Consider the following 15,479-nt stretch of genomic DNA (forward strand, 5'->3'; position numbering starts at 1 on the left):
TTCTTGACCTGTGCCTGCTACACATCTTCTCTTCCTTTTGTATGTAAAAATGTTCTGTTTTGAAATAACAAGCAGTCCAAGGAGTGCTGTGACTCAGCCTTACAGAAAAAAGCCAGGCTCTGACTGCCTCCTTGCTCACCACTGCTAACCAGTGAAGCCGGAGTCGGAGCACACACACCAAACCCCTCCAGATTAAGGCTGGTTCGTATGATTTTCTTTGAGCGCAGCATTCAGCATGGGAAATGGGCGTCAGAGCATTGCGCTCGCCTGGCTGCTCCTGTAAAATCCCACCTGCTCCGCAGCGGCGCGGGCAGCCTGGGAGGTGCTGGGGCTGTCGTCACCACCCTGCCTGAGCATCCCTGGGCAAGGAGCTGTCCCCTAGCTCCAGCCTGGGCTCCGTCCCCTGCCCTCTGCAGCAAAGAGGCTGCAGCTCTTTCTGGTCTGAGCCGCACTGGGGATAATCCTGGTGTCGCCACTCGGCTGGTTATGGCATTTCGGAGCTTCAGGGGGCACCGGGATGCCCCAGCATCCCTTCAGTGCCCGGCCGTGGCACTGGGGGTTCCTGGGCCACAGCAGAGGGAAGCTGTGCTGCTTCCTGGGGTTTGTCTCCTCGTGCTTTTTAATCATAATTTTATTTGAAGGTGGAGATGTGGTGTCATCAGATCACTTCTTGAGAATGCTCTGCCAGTCTTGTGCAGCCTTATTATTTTCAGCATTGCAGCACTGCCAGTTTGTTTTGCTGGGAACATTCAGGTATCGATTTGCAGCTTCTTTTGTTGCCTCTATCAGAAAGAACCTTCCCGTCACTCACCTGCACTGAAATGAACAAAGAGCAAGGAAAGGTAGATCTTAGCTGATGCTTTCTCAGACTCCAAGGTGATTTCCAAGAACCGTGGAGCCAGTCTCTGACTTGTAACGGTGGGCTGTTTTCACACTGAATAGTTATTTTATTTTTTATCCAATGGCAAATGAGGATGCTGGCTTGGGGAGTGAGCAGACAGGAGGATGTGAAGGAGCGGGGGCCGAGGGGCTGCCTGGGGGTGCTGTGGTGCCCTGTTTCTGCTTGCCGTTATTTTTAATGCCTTCTTATTGCTGTATGTCGAGTTGTGGCATCGCCTTGTCCCCATGCAGAGATGCCAAACCAGGCCAGCAGTGGCCAGCACTAATTGGGGTAAAGTACTGGAAAGGTGCTGGGCAGGACGGCACCTTTCTTGTTTCATGAGGAAACAGGGCTGGCGTTTGATCCTTGTCTAGGAAAGGAGAGGTGGGCTCACCTGGACATTACGTGACACCTTCAGCACAGCAGCCCTCTGCTCTTAGATACTCTGTGTTTACCCTACCTGCTTCTTCCCTTAGCTGTGTTCGCGATGGAGGCGTGTTGTGTTTTCCATTTGTTTATTTATTTATAGTCTTGTTTTCAGCCCCTGCAAAACTTGATATAGGTGCAGAGCTTCAGAAACGTACACATAACAGAATAATAGATAACTGTGATTTGGTTACAAGGCAATAATTTAAGCCGACAGGTTTAGCTGATAACATAAAACACAAGAGAGAAATAGGATCAGTTTATAAATGTCAGCAGAACCCCTGAGAGTGAGTTGCTGCCTCGAAGCTGACTCTGGTGCAGTTACTCCATCTAATATATTATAAGGAGGAATAAACGGATGTCTGAAAAAATCTGGCTGTCCAAGATTAAAAGAATAGGGCTATAAATTAAATTCTTCCACGGTGTCACTTTAAGCAACTTTCAAGACAGACAGGACGCATCCCAACATGACGAATGCTCAGGCACCAGGAAGACCTCCAGAACCCAGCACGATTTGGGCACGCCGCTCGTGTCTGGCCTCGGCAGCCTGCTTGGAGCTGGGGGCTTCTTTTCCTGGACGAGCAGAGCAAGCCCAAGCTGATGCAATTGTGCTTTTTCAAATCCTTTAAATTACAGTCTAAAAAAATCCGGGGGTGGGCTTTGTGTAAGGTGTGAAGAACACAGACGGGATGTGGGGGAAGGACTTTGTTGGCTTGCTCCAGCAGCAGCTCTACAGCCTCTTCTGCGGGGTCGCAGAGGGGTTTTCACGCTTTAGGCAGCTCTTTCTACACACCAGTTAGGTGATTCAGAGCCGAGAAATTAATTAAATGGAAACCCCTCCTTCCCCTTCGAGGGAGCGAGGCAGTGGGACGGGAGGAGCTGGAGCAGCTGGAGGACTTTGAGGTGTCTGCAGGGTGAGGCCGTGTGGGAGCTGCGTGATTCAGCGCTCAGGCGCGCAGCGCGTACCTGTTCGGGTAATCAGCTGGTATTTTTCTGAGGCATCAAGCAGAAAAAAGGTCAGAAAATCACTTAAATGTAAAATTGTTACAGTTTTTAATTGAGTTTTGGTTTCCAAATGCAACTTAATGCAAACAATAAGTAAAAATGAATTCCTCTAGGAAAAAAAAGCTATTAAGGATATGATTCTGTATCAACAGAACGTTAAGCTGGGTAATTGCTTACATATGTATAGCTTCAGTGCATGCTCCTAGTTGTTGAATAGTATCAAATTATAGGAATCAAAGAGAATCAACTGTTTTTAAAGGAAATGTCTAGAAGCTACATACTGAAACAAGATTAAAATTCAAGATTTCCAGCTTGCTCGTTTAAGTCAGCAATTTTAATCACATTATTCAAGTCAACCCACCCTGAAACACACTTTATGAATAATACTTTAAAATATCCCAAGCTAAACAAGACTGAAGTCTTCACCCGGCTCAAACATCTGGAATATTTTAAGTGACTGCGCGAATCTTTTTACTGCAAACAGAGATGTCTTTCTTGGTTTGTTTAATAAGGCAATATGTTTGTCCTGCTGTGGCATGAACCTGTGCTGCTGTGCACAGTGGCAAGAAGAAATTCCTGCAGCAATGAATGCTGTTTAAATACATCAGAGCCGAGATTTCTGCTCTGGGGTTTGGACAGCCTTAGTCAAATTTTGTTTGGGAAAGTGTGAAGAAGCAGAAGTAGAAAGGTTTGTGTCTTCTCTGATAGGAACATCCTTAATTCAGTCATGCTGGATTTGTGAGTTCGTGCATGCTGGGATTCAGATCCTCTTTTATTTACTGCTCGCTGAAAATAACAACTGGGAGGACTGGTCACATGGGAGTCATCCAGCCCTACTGGAGGCTGCTCCAGTGCTTTGCCTTTTTATGTTTCTTTTAAGTAAAGCCCGTCAGCCTTGTTCCTCTCCCCTGGCAACAGAGTGAACTAATGTGGCCAGATGCACCAGCAACACGAAAGCCAGAATATACTGTACTGTTGTAACAGGGACGTTTATTTCTGGCCGCGTTGGACAGGTCGGGAGCTGCTCGAGTAGGTGCCGTGGCTGCAACCTGGGCTGCCCGAGTGCTTTTGACCCGGCGCGGAGAGCCTCTCGCTCAGCGATGGGAAGGACCCAGCTTTTTCGTTGCCGTCTCCTCGGCCAAGTGATGGTCGTGCCCGTGGAGGAGGAAGACATCCCGTATGTTCAGCATGTAATGCCACTTTATACCTTTTTTTTTTTTCTTGCTGGCAGCTCCCTGCCTCAAGAAATGTCCCAGCTGCACGGCCTGCGAGGGGAACAGCTCGGCCACCACAGCGCGTTGCTGCACAGCTCGCCTTCTGAAAATGGGAACGTGCTCCTCTCTACGCAGGCACGTAGACTAAAGGTCCCAGGAATAACAAGTGAAGGAGCAGTAGAGCAGTTGGGTCGTGAGGCTCGCCCATGGATGTGTGCCCTTGCACCTGCATGCAGGGGAGGCGTAATGAGCCCGTCTTTGCTTCGTTTAAGACAGACAAACACGTCGGTCCCTTCACATATCAAACCAGTGCAACATCCTGCTGAAAGGATATGGTGGGAGGGAAAGAGCAGCTATCAGAAATGCACCCAGAAATCCTCCAAATTGGATTTCTCCTTTTTATAAAACCATTTGTACCTGCTGCGTGGCTTTAGGCTTTGAACTGTTTTTATCTGAATTGTGACAAACATTCGGGTCTTGCAAAGCAAGCACCGCATCCTTTGATCAGCGACATGTCTCTTTGGTCTTCAATGGGTGGAATCAGTCCGGAGGTTCCCTAGATTAGAGGATTTTGTTTATGAGAACATGTATTTATCGTACAAAATAATTATCCTTGTCTTCACTTCCCTTTGATAGGAGATGCTACCTGTCTCCTACATGCTGTGTTCGTTTATCCTAGGCATCTTTTTAGCTAAAAGGAAATGAAGGAAAAACTAAAGAAGGAATCCTCATGGAAAAGAACGTGAGCAGCTGTGTGTCTGTCTGCGTACTTCTGGGTGTGTGCAGCTGAGATCTCCATGTTTTTTTCAGCTGTGATCCTACTTTCTTAAGCAGGCAAATTTATTGCATTAAGAGGAAAAGAAGCAAAATCAAGAAGAAGCAACCAAATACTGTCATCTCTCCATCCCTGTGCAACAGGTGGCCGTCATGATGTGTTTGTGGTAAATTGTGACCAAGAAAAAACACTCTGAATTTCCCAACTTTTATGCATTTAAAAGCAAAGTTTAATGTATTCTGTATATTTTTGTTGGCAGGTAGTAGTGATCAGTTATTCCTTTTAATACAATATTTCCAAACCAACACAACCTCGCCTCGGTACACTTGATATTCAGCACACCAGGCTGTACTCTGATGTATGCTTTGATTTCATTTTGGCAGCTGTGTTTCATGCTGCCTACCCATATTCAGCAGTCTATTCCCCTTTCCCCAAATAGTCTCAAAATCTACTCCTGTTGTAGATTATTAATGCTTGCTTAGGAATCGGCGGGTAAGGTCAGCGTGGCATTTCTGCAAGGTTAAAATAGCACTTGTGGCACAAGGACGTTACCGGAGGGTTGGGTGGCCAGCAGTCAATAGCCTCTCTCTCGCCGTGTAGGATGAGGGTTTTTTTTTGCGTGTTATTTATTTTTGTGTGGTTCTTTTGAGCAGGAGCGTGTGACTTCAGCTTGCCCTTTGTGTGCAAACCTGTACTGGTGTGCGTGGCCTAAAGCATCTGACCTTTGTTTGTAGGTCAGGCTGTTCCTGCAGGGTCACACGTACGACTAAACCTGCAGACAGGAGACAGAGAAGCCCGGCTTCCAGACGGTGAAAATGGAAAAAGTGACACGAGAGGAGAGAAAAGAAGAAGAAGGTACAGTGATGCAAAGCACCTGTCTTCACGCTGCATAGAGCCAAACCAGGGATTTCGCGTCTTTTATTAGCAGACAGACCTGGGGCACTCAATTGCTGTGTCTTCTGGAGACTTAATTGCTGGTTTACGGGTTCAGTCGTGCTGAAACTTGGCCTCCATCCTTTGTGATCCCTTTGGATGGCGGTAGAAGTGCCCTGAGTAGGTATTCAGAGATGCCTTTATGGCTTCTTGTGCCGTGCTGCCAAAACTAAATTTGCAACCTGGCTTCTCTGAATGACATTTTTTCCTTTGAAATATCTACAGCATCAGTCTGAAACTACTTTCTAAGCTTAAACCATCAGAGCAGCTGTGAGGGGCTTCGTTTGTGTTGACCTGAGTCCAATCCAGTAAGGTTTTAGCTTGGTGCTCACATGAGTTATTGATGTTGTTCCCCTTCGATCACACAGCCTGCACCCAGGTTTGTGTTAAAGTTTCTCTCGTGCTGATTTTCCTTTTGGCACATTCTTAATAAAGACACGTCCAGTTACTATTGGGAACTTTCCTTCCTGAAGTGCAGGGATTTGACGTTGCAAATAGCCTTTCCCTTGCTCCCTGTAGCTCCTCTTGTTTGGGGTATGGAGCTCATTAACTTCATGATGCCTCAGTGGTTGGCTTTCCTTTTTTTTTTTCCTCTACAGGAGTGTTTACGGCTCAGATAAGTTCCCAGAGCCAATAAGATCAACAAAAAAAAGCAACAAATTATTTATCTTTTTAGCATTTTTGTGAAATTTCTGGTTGAACTTAGGCTTGCTGTAATAAAGTTACAACATACGATGATCACCAGAACTTCAGCTGTATATCTCTGCTAAAGCTTGCGATTCCTTAGCAACGATCTAGTGACACAGTGGTGCTTTTTCTTTTTTTCACATGAACATTTCCTATTTTTCTGTATTCCTACATGAAAGCAGAGGCATAAATTAATCAGCGATTCTTGCTGTGTTAAAGCTTGAGATTTTGGGTCTGCATGCAGATTCTGAAGCCTTTTGTGATTGTCAAGGTGAGGTGTCTGCAAACCACACAAAAAATACAGCACTGGGACTAACCTTTTGCTGAGTGTGGAGCTTTTCCAGTGTGTTTTAAGTGAGATATGTGCTGGTCTAGCTCTCTTAGCTCTTTTTCACCTGATATTATCCATTGCTAATATATTACAATGAAAATGTTACAGATAAAATTGTTCATTCGTGTAATGTTTTGTTTTGTTTCCTCTGCAAGGCTGGACAAGATGGATATTGACTCAAATTCATTCACATCCCAGGAGCTCAAAAAGGCATTGGCTAAAATGAAGGAAAGTGAGAAGGCGGAAAGAATGGTAAAGACAGTTCCCTGTTTCTAAAGCAATGCACGGTATGCTGATGTGAATGCGCTGTGTAGCGTGTCTTGGGAATACGGTTAAAGCAATTACTTGGGAAAATACTGTCCAGACTAATCACCTGGTGAATATGGACCTAAAATACGTTTGCTGTTCTGTCAGTGGTAAAGTTCCCTGGGAAACTCTCAGCCCTTTTTGCATGAATCCTGGGTTTTCTGTTAAAATGGAAAACTTCTGTTCAGGCCCATTGTATTCATTTCTAACTTAGAGGCCCTCTTTTGCAAGCTACTTATAACTACTTAAGTATATTGTCACATTTCAGTGTTTCCTGGCAATAATTATCCCATGGGTTGTCAGTGGGAGGGGGCTGCATGGTGGAGCGGTCTGGGATCAGCAGCTGCACAACAGCTCACCCATCGTACAGCGGTGCCTCCTGGTCTTCACTCAAGTCAGTGGGATATCAGCGAGCAAACCAGACGTACGGTGTCCACGTACGCATCCTCACAAGCCACCCACCCACCAGATTTCTTCCTGCCATTCTTAGCATAGCAATGCTAACGTGAAATTATGGGATCTTTCCTGTGAACCCAGGGGAGGTGCAGTCAGTAAGCTCTCCGCTGTGATGCTGCTCCCCTGAGTTTTCTGTTTGGATACCGGTGTGATTAGACCTGAATTAATAACGCAGAAAAGCTGCTTGCAAACACTTGGGTGAACCCATGGGCTGATTTCCTTTCCATTGTTTGCATTGCATTTTTATCCATTGTTTTGATTTACTTGTTCATCTGCCACGAAAATGTCTGCAAGCCCCTAAGTGGAATGGATCAGTGTGAGGCTACTTGCTGTTCGTTATCCTCATTAGAGTGAGGAAGTACAAAAAGCACAGCTAAGGCTCTTTATTTTGGATTCAGTGATAGTGACAAGCCACGGGATGTACCATCCCCTGCCATTGGCACACTTGGATCCAGAAGTGATCTTATGGTTTAAGTTTCCAACCTCACGCCAGGGTAGTAAAAACACAAACGGCTTTGGTGGAGCATAGGTTGAAGATAAGCTAAAGAAGCTGTAAACTTCCTGTTTAGTTACAGAAAGTGGACAATTCAAAGTCAAAGAGAGAATGCATGTGCTGCTTTCAGCCAGCTCCAGGCTTGGAGCTGGTCCCCAGCACAGGAGCAGCCACTGGCATGGCACCGGTGGGATGAGTGACCTGCCAGGCTGATCACAGCCTTTGTCTCCTTCTCCCCTTCCAAGTATTTCCTTAGGCCCTAGCTCCTCCTGCTGCCTTGACGTTGAAGGAAATTTGAGGTGGGAGTTAGGGCCATTGTCTTTGAGTCCCAGGAAAATCTTTCCTCTGTTTGACATCAGGGCAATGTTTTGTTTTCTGTAAGATTATTTATGCAGCAGCTAGCATTACTGATAGCAGGACTTCTTGAAATGAGTGCCATTTAAATGCAAAAATTAGTGATACTCTATTATGTGAAAATAAGCCATATTTTAAAAAACCTGTTAGAATAGCTATTGTCCCAGCAACTGGGCTAACACCAGCTATATCTAATGGACCTAAAGTACTCCATTTAAAATCACTCCTGCAGGGAGCAAATTCATCCTTGAAGTAACTGTGTCAGAGTAAATTGAGTTTTACACCAAGCATGCTCCTGTATATGCTATTGCAAAAGCAATTCCTTCGGTGTGGCTGGAGTGGGGATAGTGTTCTGTGTGTCTGTGCAGTTTCTGTAGTAATTAGGCCAGCAGTCATTAGCGCAGATTGTACAACTGCTACTAGATTGCCAGGGCTTTTACTTCCATTACTCTTCCTTGCTTTCTCCTGCTCTTGGGCAGTCCGTCTTCAGCCTGGCCTCTGCTTTCCTGTCCTCGTGCAGCAGCAGGCTCTGCCCTGCTGGTCCCAGTGTCACCAGTGCTGCTGCGGGAGGTGGTCTCTGCTGCCTCTGGGGCTCTCGAGTCTCTGGCAGAGCCTTCTCCTTCCCTGCCGCACGCCTTGCTGCTGCTCTTGGTTCATCGGGTCGCTCTGCCCCTGTGCTCCGTGTTGATCTGAAAAGTGCACAGGATGTGGAAATGGGGTACAAAGCACTAGGTGCTAAGCTGCCGGGGGAACGTGTGCTAGTATCCACGAGCCATATTTTATAGACACACGAGTTCCTGGGCTTCCCAGAAGGGCCCAAACACCCAGGAGGCTGCTTCACGCGTCTTGGGCTGGGTTCAGGCGGATGAGTGCTGCACAGGGTTGTGGTGTGAGCCTCTGGGTGTCCGGGCTGCCGAATGCGATCCACAGCCCTGAGACAGGTCCCACCACACGTGGTGCCTGCTGTGAGCAGGGGCAGCACGGCGGGCAGCAGAGCGAGCTGCCAGAGGCTGCGCCTGGGCAGCTGTCCCCTCCCCTGTCTTCAGGTCCTACACCTTCTCCCAAGGTACCTTCCGGCCCTGCCCTACAGCTCTGACACAGAGTGGTAAATACGAGACAGCCACGTTCCCCTTGTACGTCTGGGGCCGGGGTTGCTTTCTTTATCGCCTGCCTTCATATCTGCTTTCCTCCTGCTGCTTTCAAGGCCCACGAGGAAGAGGTGAGGAAGAAGTTCCGTCCCATACACCAGCTGAAGGAGGAGTTTGAAAAGCTGCACGTGAAGATGGAGACAGATTATGAAATCATGGATAAATTAATCAGCAAATTCAACAGCTCTGCTTCCACACTGGATGAAAAAGTAGCGGCGCTTTATGATCTCGAATATTATGTACACCAGGTAACAAAAATGCATTTGTAACTACCATGTAAAATCCAGGGACTATGGTATTATAAACGTGGTTTTATTTTTCTTATCAGTATCAGGTAATACAAATTACTTAATTAGCATAATCCTGGGACAATAACAGATAGCAGAGGCTACTGCAGGCTTATTTTTTATCCGAGTTTGAATAAATCATCACTTGTAGCAGTAGCAAGCAGTTTCCTAGGGGTTAGTATTGCTTGATTTGTTGTCTGTTCTCAGGCTTTTTTTCTTGTCCTCTCTTCTCTTTTATATACTTGTTAATGTTATGAAAATGGGTTTTATCTGCCACTTTCTGGGTAAGTATATTGAAGGCTGCTAAAAAAAATAAAAATATTTTCTCGCTTCTTCCATGGAAAGCGTTTGTGGCTGCAAGTAGGTCCTCTTAAACCAGTTCACAGAGAATGTCTTCATACCAGGGAAGATGACAGACACCCAGAAGCCTGTATTTTGTCTTGGTGTGAGTAAGAACTGGCCTGCAGAGCCTCTCTTGCAGCTGGGCTGATGGCAGAAATGACTGAAGGCTCAGGCAAATGGCCAGTTGCTGAGCATCAGCTGAGCCATGGTAATTGGCTGTGCATGAGGTTGAGTATCTCCTGAGATCTTTCTTCCTCTGGTTTATGCTCACACTCTTTCCCCCCCCTCAGATCTCTCTTGCTCTGCTTTAAGCTCACACATTTTTAACCCTGGTTTGCTGCAGCCTCTGGGCATGCCGCTCTCCTCCATTGTGCTTGGTGCCTTCTCAGGCTGCAGCGGTTTGGTTGTGTGTCCGGGCATCGGGACTGTGCTCAGCCTCCTGGGAGAGGATGGGGCTTCTCCCTGCCCGGTGACCGGGAGGGACTGGAGCAGACTGGGAGAGTTTCCACTGTCACTCTCGGTGACTTTTGTTATTTCAGAGGGTGAACAAGAACTCTCGAGAGGTGACGGCGCAAGACCTTTCGCTGGAATGGCATTTCCTACAAAAACAAACACATTTTTGGGGGGAAGGTAGCTGAAGGAACAAGCTGCTGGGAATGGAGTCCCATGTTCCAGCTAATAGAAGCATTATTTGCAGGGCTCTTTGTCTTGCCTTTCCACATTAAATCTCTGTCATGCACACGCAGAGGCTTCCTTGCTGTTTGTTCTCAATGCTTTTGTTTCACTGCCGGCATCTGTCTGACTCAGAGAATAAGTGTGAACAATGGGCGCCCTAAGAGCTTCGTATTTCTACTCAGGGCTAATTCTGTCCAGTTAAGGGTGCCAGAGCATCAGGCCAGCATGCTAAAAAGCAATTCCCAAACACGCTGGGATGCTTTGGATCCCAGCATAACGTTCTGGATTATTCCAGCGTAAAACCCTGCCTGCCTGTGGCGCAGGATGGGGTGAGCCATTTCAGACAGGACCAGCAGGGAAACGATCTCCGCTCCCAGGGCAGGGCTCGGAGCATCAAAGGGAACCGCGTCCAGCATCAAATGGGTCAGAGAGGGAAATGGCAGGGAGGCTGGCACGGCGCACACAGGGCTCCTTTGTGCATCCATCACAACGTTGCTCTGTGCCCGCGCTGTCGGGGCAGATGGCTGGGCAGCACCTTCTCATCAGGCAGGAAGCTGATAAGAAATATGACTTGTCTGTAAGCCAGCGTGGCTTTTCCTCCTCTTTCTTCTTCCAGCGAGTTGAATGCGTCCAGAGCATTATCTCCGCTCGGTACTGACTTTAGCAGCACCGGCTTAATGTAATTACTGAGCAGCAGCCAAGTGTGCCTGTGCCGCAGAGCGCTGCGAGGACCCAACGGGTCGGGAGCGGCGCCGTGCCCCTGGGGGCTGTGGGACGTCGCAGGTGTGGGTCCTGGGGCAGCAGGGCTGTGGGCACCGGCACGGGGTACCGGTGGCAGCGTGCCTCTGCTTTTGCTGATTATTCCTCTCCCAAAATACCTGTTGAGTGGGACACGTCGTGCCCCGCGGGGTTTGCAAGTGAAGGATTGTGCTTTGCTCCACAGCGCGGTCACGGGCATCCTGGACGGGAAGCTGCCAAACCCTCCACGAAGGAGCAGAGGGGAACTGTGGTCGGGGCTGAGCTGGGGAGAGATGCTCTCCTGCTCCTGGAGAGCCGGCCCAAGGGCTTTGTCTGCTCGGCTTCGGGTTGCCAGCTCTGGTTTGCTTCTCATCAGTCAGGATTCAAGTTGGCATGTTTGGGAGTCCATCTTGGAGGAAGAGCAGGACGGTTTGGCTTCCTAGGTTATCCGTAATGCATAAAAAACAAATGCAAATGTGCAGAGGCCAGAGCATAACTCATTTATAAACAGAGTTCACGGTGCTTGCACAGCAGTGTGCGGAGCCAAGCCCTGCTCATGCTTTTGCAGGCTCTTTCTCTCAATTATTTACTCTCCTTATCTTTCTCTCTTCCCTCCTCTGACATGCTACACCATTTCTCACTGCTAATTTCCTCTCCATCGCGGATGGTTGACATGCTGCTTTTCCTCGCTTTCATTTCCTAACGTTTTCTCTCTCATCTCCCCTCCCCATTTTCCTTCCCTTCCAATTTGAAGGCGCTCCCTAAGTAACTGCTGTCATATTTGCTCTTCTCCCATCCCTCTCCTCTCCAACCTTGCCTGTGTACTTTACTCAAGAGCTCTTTTGATCTTTGCCTTTCTTCCGTGCTGTTTTCAGTGGACTGAAGCGAGGCACAGGCAGGCTGCCTCACAGCATCCTCTGCTCCCCAGAGAGGTTAATACCTTCGAGTTGTTGGGTTTGGGGCTTTTGTTGTGGTTTTTGGTGCCTTTTTTTTTTCTTTTTAATTTAATGGTGAGGAAAGGAGCTCTCACAAGAGACTCCAGTGAAGGAAGAAATGTGGTTAAAAATGAATACATCTTCAAAATAAGCTTTACAGTGCACTTTATATTCTGCAGTCAAGGTCTCTCCCTGGCACTGCCGCTGCCCTGCAGGACTCTGTTCCCGATGAGGATACAGCAGCGGTTGGTTTTAGCACGACTGATGCTGGAAACTTTCTGTGGCACAGCGTTCCCTTCTAGACAGGCACTGCATAGCCTAACGAGGCGGTTCCCTCCTGAGCAGAAGTAAACGTCCAATTCTAGCCTTAAAACAGCCTTGTTTTTTTTCAGTTTGAGCAATAAAAGCCCCCGCCGGTAGATGAATTTAGGTTGCTGCATAAGTTTCTTTGTAGACAAAGAGGGACCTGCAGAATGGTAAGGGGTCTGGCAGATCCAGTTTATAGGGACGGTTAAAAGTAGGACCTGAAAGGATCAAAAGGCTGCTGCAAATCCTGAATGAGCTACAGGACACCCCCAGAGACTGCCTTTCTGTTACCGGCTCTGCAGAGGGACAGCAAGTGACAGGTATTGTCCCAGTGGGGAGAACAGACGAGCCATAGCTCCCCAGGTCGTGCTTTGGTGAAGACAAGGCTGTAGGACACAAAACCGAGTCGCTTCTTCGTTCAAGAAAATGGCATCCAAACCATCTGACTTATGGCCACGTTTGGTGAAGGCACACGGCCGAGACAGAAATAACGCTAAGCATGACATCACTGCTGACTCTCAAAGAGCATTCAGACGTGGAAATGATGTGTTAGTCTGACATATTCTGCACGCTTTGCAGTGCTTGTTCTTTCCTACCTTTTCAGATCAGCCCTCTCACTAAAACCAGGGAGGTCATTTTGCCCAGCTAGTCTCATTTTTGTTCTTTTTCCATCCACCAATATATGCTGTCTTTGTTTCTTTTGCAAAAGAGAAATGTTGAAATCCTAAACCCAAGTTATTTGCATAAGCAATTCTGAAAATCTGACAGATTTCCTTATAAGTTGCAAAAAAAGCCTTTAAAACCAAAATGCATTAATTTGAATTTGGACCGAATTTTCTACTTGAAGCATTTTGCACAGTTCCTCTAAATTTTGTTTGCAAACCACTCAGAGCCCTTTTCTAATTTTCTCCCTTAGAACAGATGTCCACTGTGATTTTTGTCTGGTTAGCCCCACGTTTGTTTAAAGTCAAAGACTGATGAATTTCCTGGAGGAATTCCCACTAACGTTTAAACTTTTCCCTAGTGGCAGTTACTCCAATATTGTCGGATTTAGAGAAATCATTGTGTAGGCTGCCCGAGGGAAAAGCTCTCGCTAGTGCTCCCGAGCAGGGTCTGGCTTCTTGCTTTCCACGTCTGCAGGAAATTTTTGACCACGTTCGTGACAAGTGCCTAGAATAGCCCGTGTACAGCGCTGCGAGCAGAGGTGATGCTGCTGATGTACCACGGCTGCTGATGGGCTCTTAAGAGTTTCTAACTCCTGGTGCTGCAATTAGAGGATTAATTAATTAATCGCATTTGCAAAACACACAATTCCCTGGGTTCCCAGTAATGGCCTGCTCAGAGAAGAGAGCAGAGAATTTTCTTTTTTGACATCATCAGGTTTCCTGAATTGCTGAGGCATGTGCCGAGGGAAGTTTTGATAGCTAATCAAAGTATCAGCAATGCTTCCGCATTTGATAATAGCCACCTGTCAGCAGGCTCTGTTCCTGCAAACATGACGTCCATTCTCACAGGCAGTGTTGTATGAAACCAGCCACGATCGTTCTCTGTTAATTTAGACTTTTTAAAGCTCCGTGCTGGTGAGACGGGGAGGGATGAGCTGAGGCTCGTTCTGAAGCAAGGCGCTGTTGAATGATGGAGTTGAATCTCGAGGCCTGTGGCTGTGGCTGGTTGGTACTGACGGGGATCTGCTCTCGCCCAGGTGGACAACGCGAAGGATTTCCTCTCCATGGGTGGACTCCAGCTCGTGATCGAGGGCTTGAACAGCACGGAGCCTGTCCTGAAGGAACATGCTGCCTTCGTCCTGGGAGCCGCGCTCTCCAGGTGAGCTCTGTTCCTGCCCAGCCCGACGGGCTGGGTGTGCTTCTCCTCAGCTCCCCCATTTATAGCCAGAGCTGGAAGCTTTTCCTCTTGTGACACCAAAGTTTCTTCTCCCCTGCCTAGCCCTTTTCTTGCAGCCTTTCACTTCCCCCAGGCTTTTCTTCAGCACATCCTCACCCTGCTCATTAAACTTAGCCAGAAGTAATTCAGCATGGAAACTATGATTGCTTTTTTTCCCTGATCTCCTTGTTTTTACCCAAATCCGAGGAGAATAATTCTTCCTTCCCCTCCTATCCCCTTAGCAGCCCTTTCAGGGGGAAGATTCTGAGGATGATGCAGTTATGAGCGCCCAGGGTGCTCTTTTCTCCCTTCTATTCCTTGCTCCAAAGCTGCTTTAGGATAGTGAGATGCTGATTTCAGAAATATAGCAGCTCCCACGGTCTTTGAAGGGATTTTATTTTTTATTTTTAGCCTCAGGGACACTTCCCTCTGACCTACAGGTGTAACCAAAGCAGTTTCACTTAGATACAGCGTTAGAGACTGATCTGGAGGATGTCTGTGATTCACTGGCTGATGGCTGTTGCCCACAGGAACCTAGTCTGCCCCGTGCTAGGTGGGAACGTGTACCACTCAGGTGCACCCTGTGGGCAAGGTGGGTTTTGTTGGTGCTCTTTTTGTTTTACGGGTGTCTGGGCGTTGTTGTGTGCACGGGTGTAGTGCGCATTCCCCTGCACAGAGACTTCAGAAATGCATTGGATGGACCCAAACTTCAAGGTCAGAAGTGAAGACTGAAGATTGAAAGTCAGGACCATTATTATATCTGCTTATTTCTATGCCTAAAAATATGATCACTTTCTCCACCGTTATAAATTATGTATCACTTAGTCTAATATATAGTCTACAAATCTGCATTTCTTTTGCAACCTTACACAGAACGCAGTTGGTCTTCAGCATGTACAGAGTAATGGGGCTTCACTGACAGCAGCAGGTCCCCTGATTTACACCAGGAAATGATCCAGCTCATGATTTGAAACAGAGCTCGCCTTATTGATTACAATAAGATGCGTTCCTTCATGGCAGAAACATAGACCTGCTTGTCATCTGCTGGCATATCTGAATATTTGAAACTATAATTGTTTCCTTAGGGTTTTTAATGGCATGTGGATGTTTAATTATATGGTTCATGCAGAGGCTCTGGAAACATGTAAAGGCAACCTACAAAATAAAAAGGGGCTATCAAACCCTATCTTTCCGGATTTAGCTAATGTGACATGATCAAGACTCAAGAAATTCATTCTCTCATGAGATGAGCGTGTAGCACTGGCTGATGAAACTAATGTTCTTGCATAGTATTCCTCATTTTATTG

At 47.1% G+C, this 15,479-nt stretch overlaps 1 protein-coding gene across 7 annotated transcripts in view; it reads left to right on the plus strand.

The window, feature by feature from the left end:
* The window catches only part of SIL1 (SIL1 nucleotide exchange factor), a 93,587-nt gene that overhangs the window by 45,835 nt on the left and 32,273 nt on the right, over positions 1 to 15,479 (plus strand). For all 7 annotated transcript variants that reach the window (XM_067005539.1, XM_067005536.1, XM_067005538.1 and 4 more), the window contains 4 exons: positions 5,035 to 5,155; positions 6,407 to 6,503; positions 9,065 to 9,256; positions 13,994 to 14,115. In XM_067005539.1, coding sequence (XP_066861640.1) covers positions 5,035 to 5,155; positions 6,407 to 6,503; positions 9,065 to 9,256; positions 13,994 to 14,115 — 532 coding nt within the window. The remainder of the gene's footprint in view (positions 1 to 5,034; positions 5,156 to 6,406; positions 6,504 to 9,064; positions 9,257 to 13,993; positions 14,116 to 15,479) is intronic.

The sequence above is a fragment of the Anser cygnoides genome, chromosome 14 (assembly GCF_040182565.1).
Source record: "Anser cygnoides isolate HZ-2024a breed goose chromosome 14, Taihu_goose_T2T_genome, whole genome shotgun sequence".
In the NCBI taxonomy this organism is placed as follows: domain Eukaryota; kingdom Metazoa; phylum Chordata; class Aves; order Anseriformes; family Anatidae; genus Anser; species Anser cygnoides.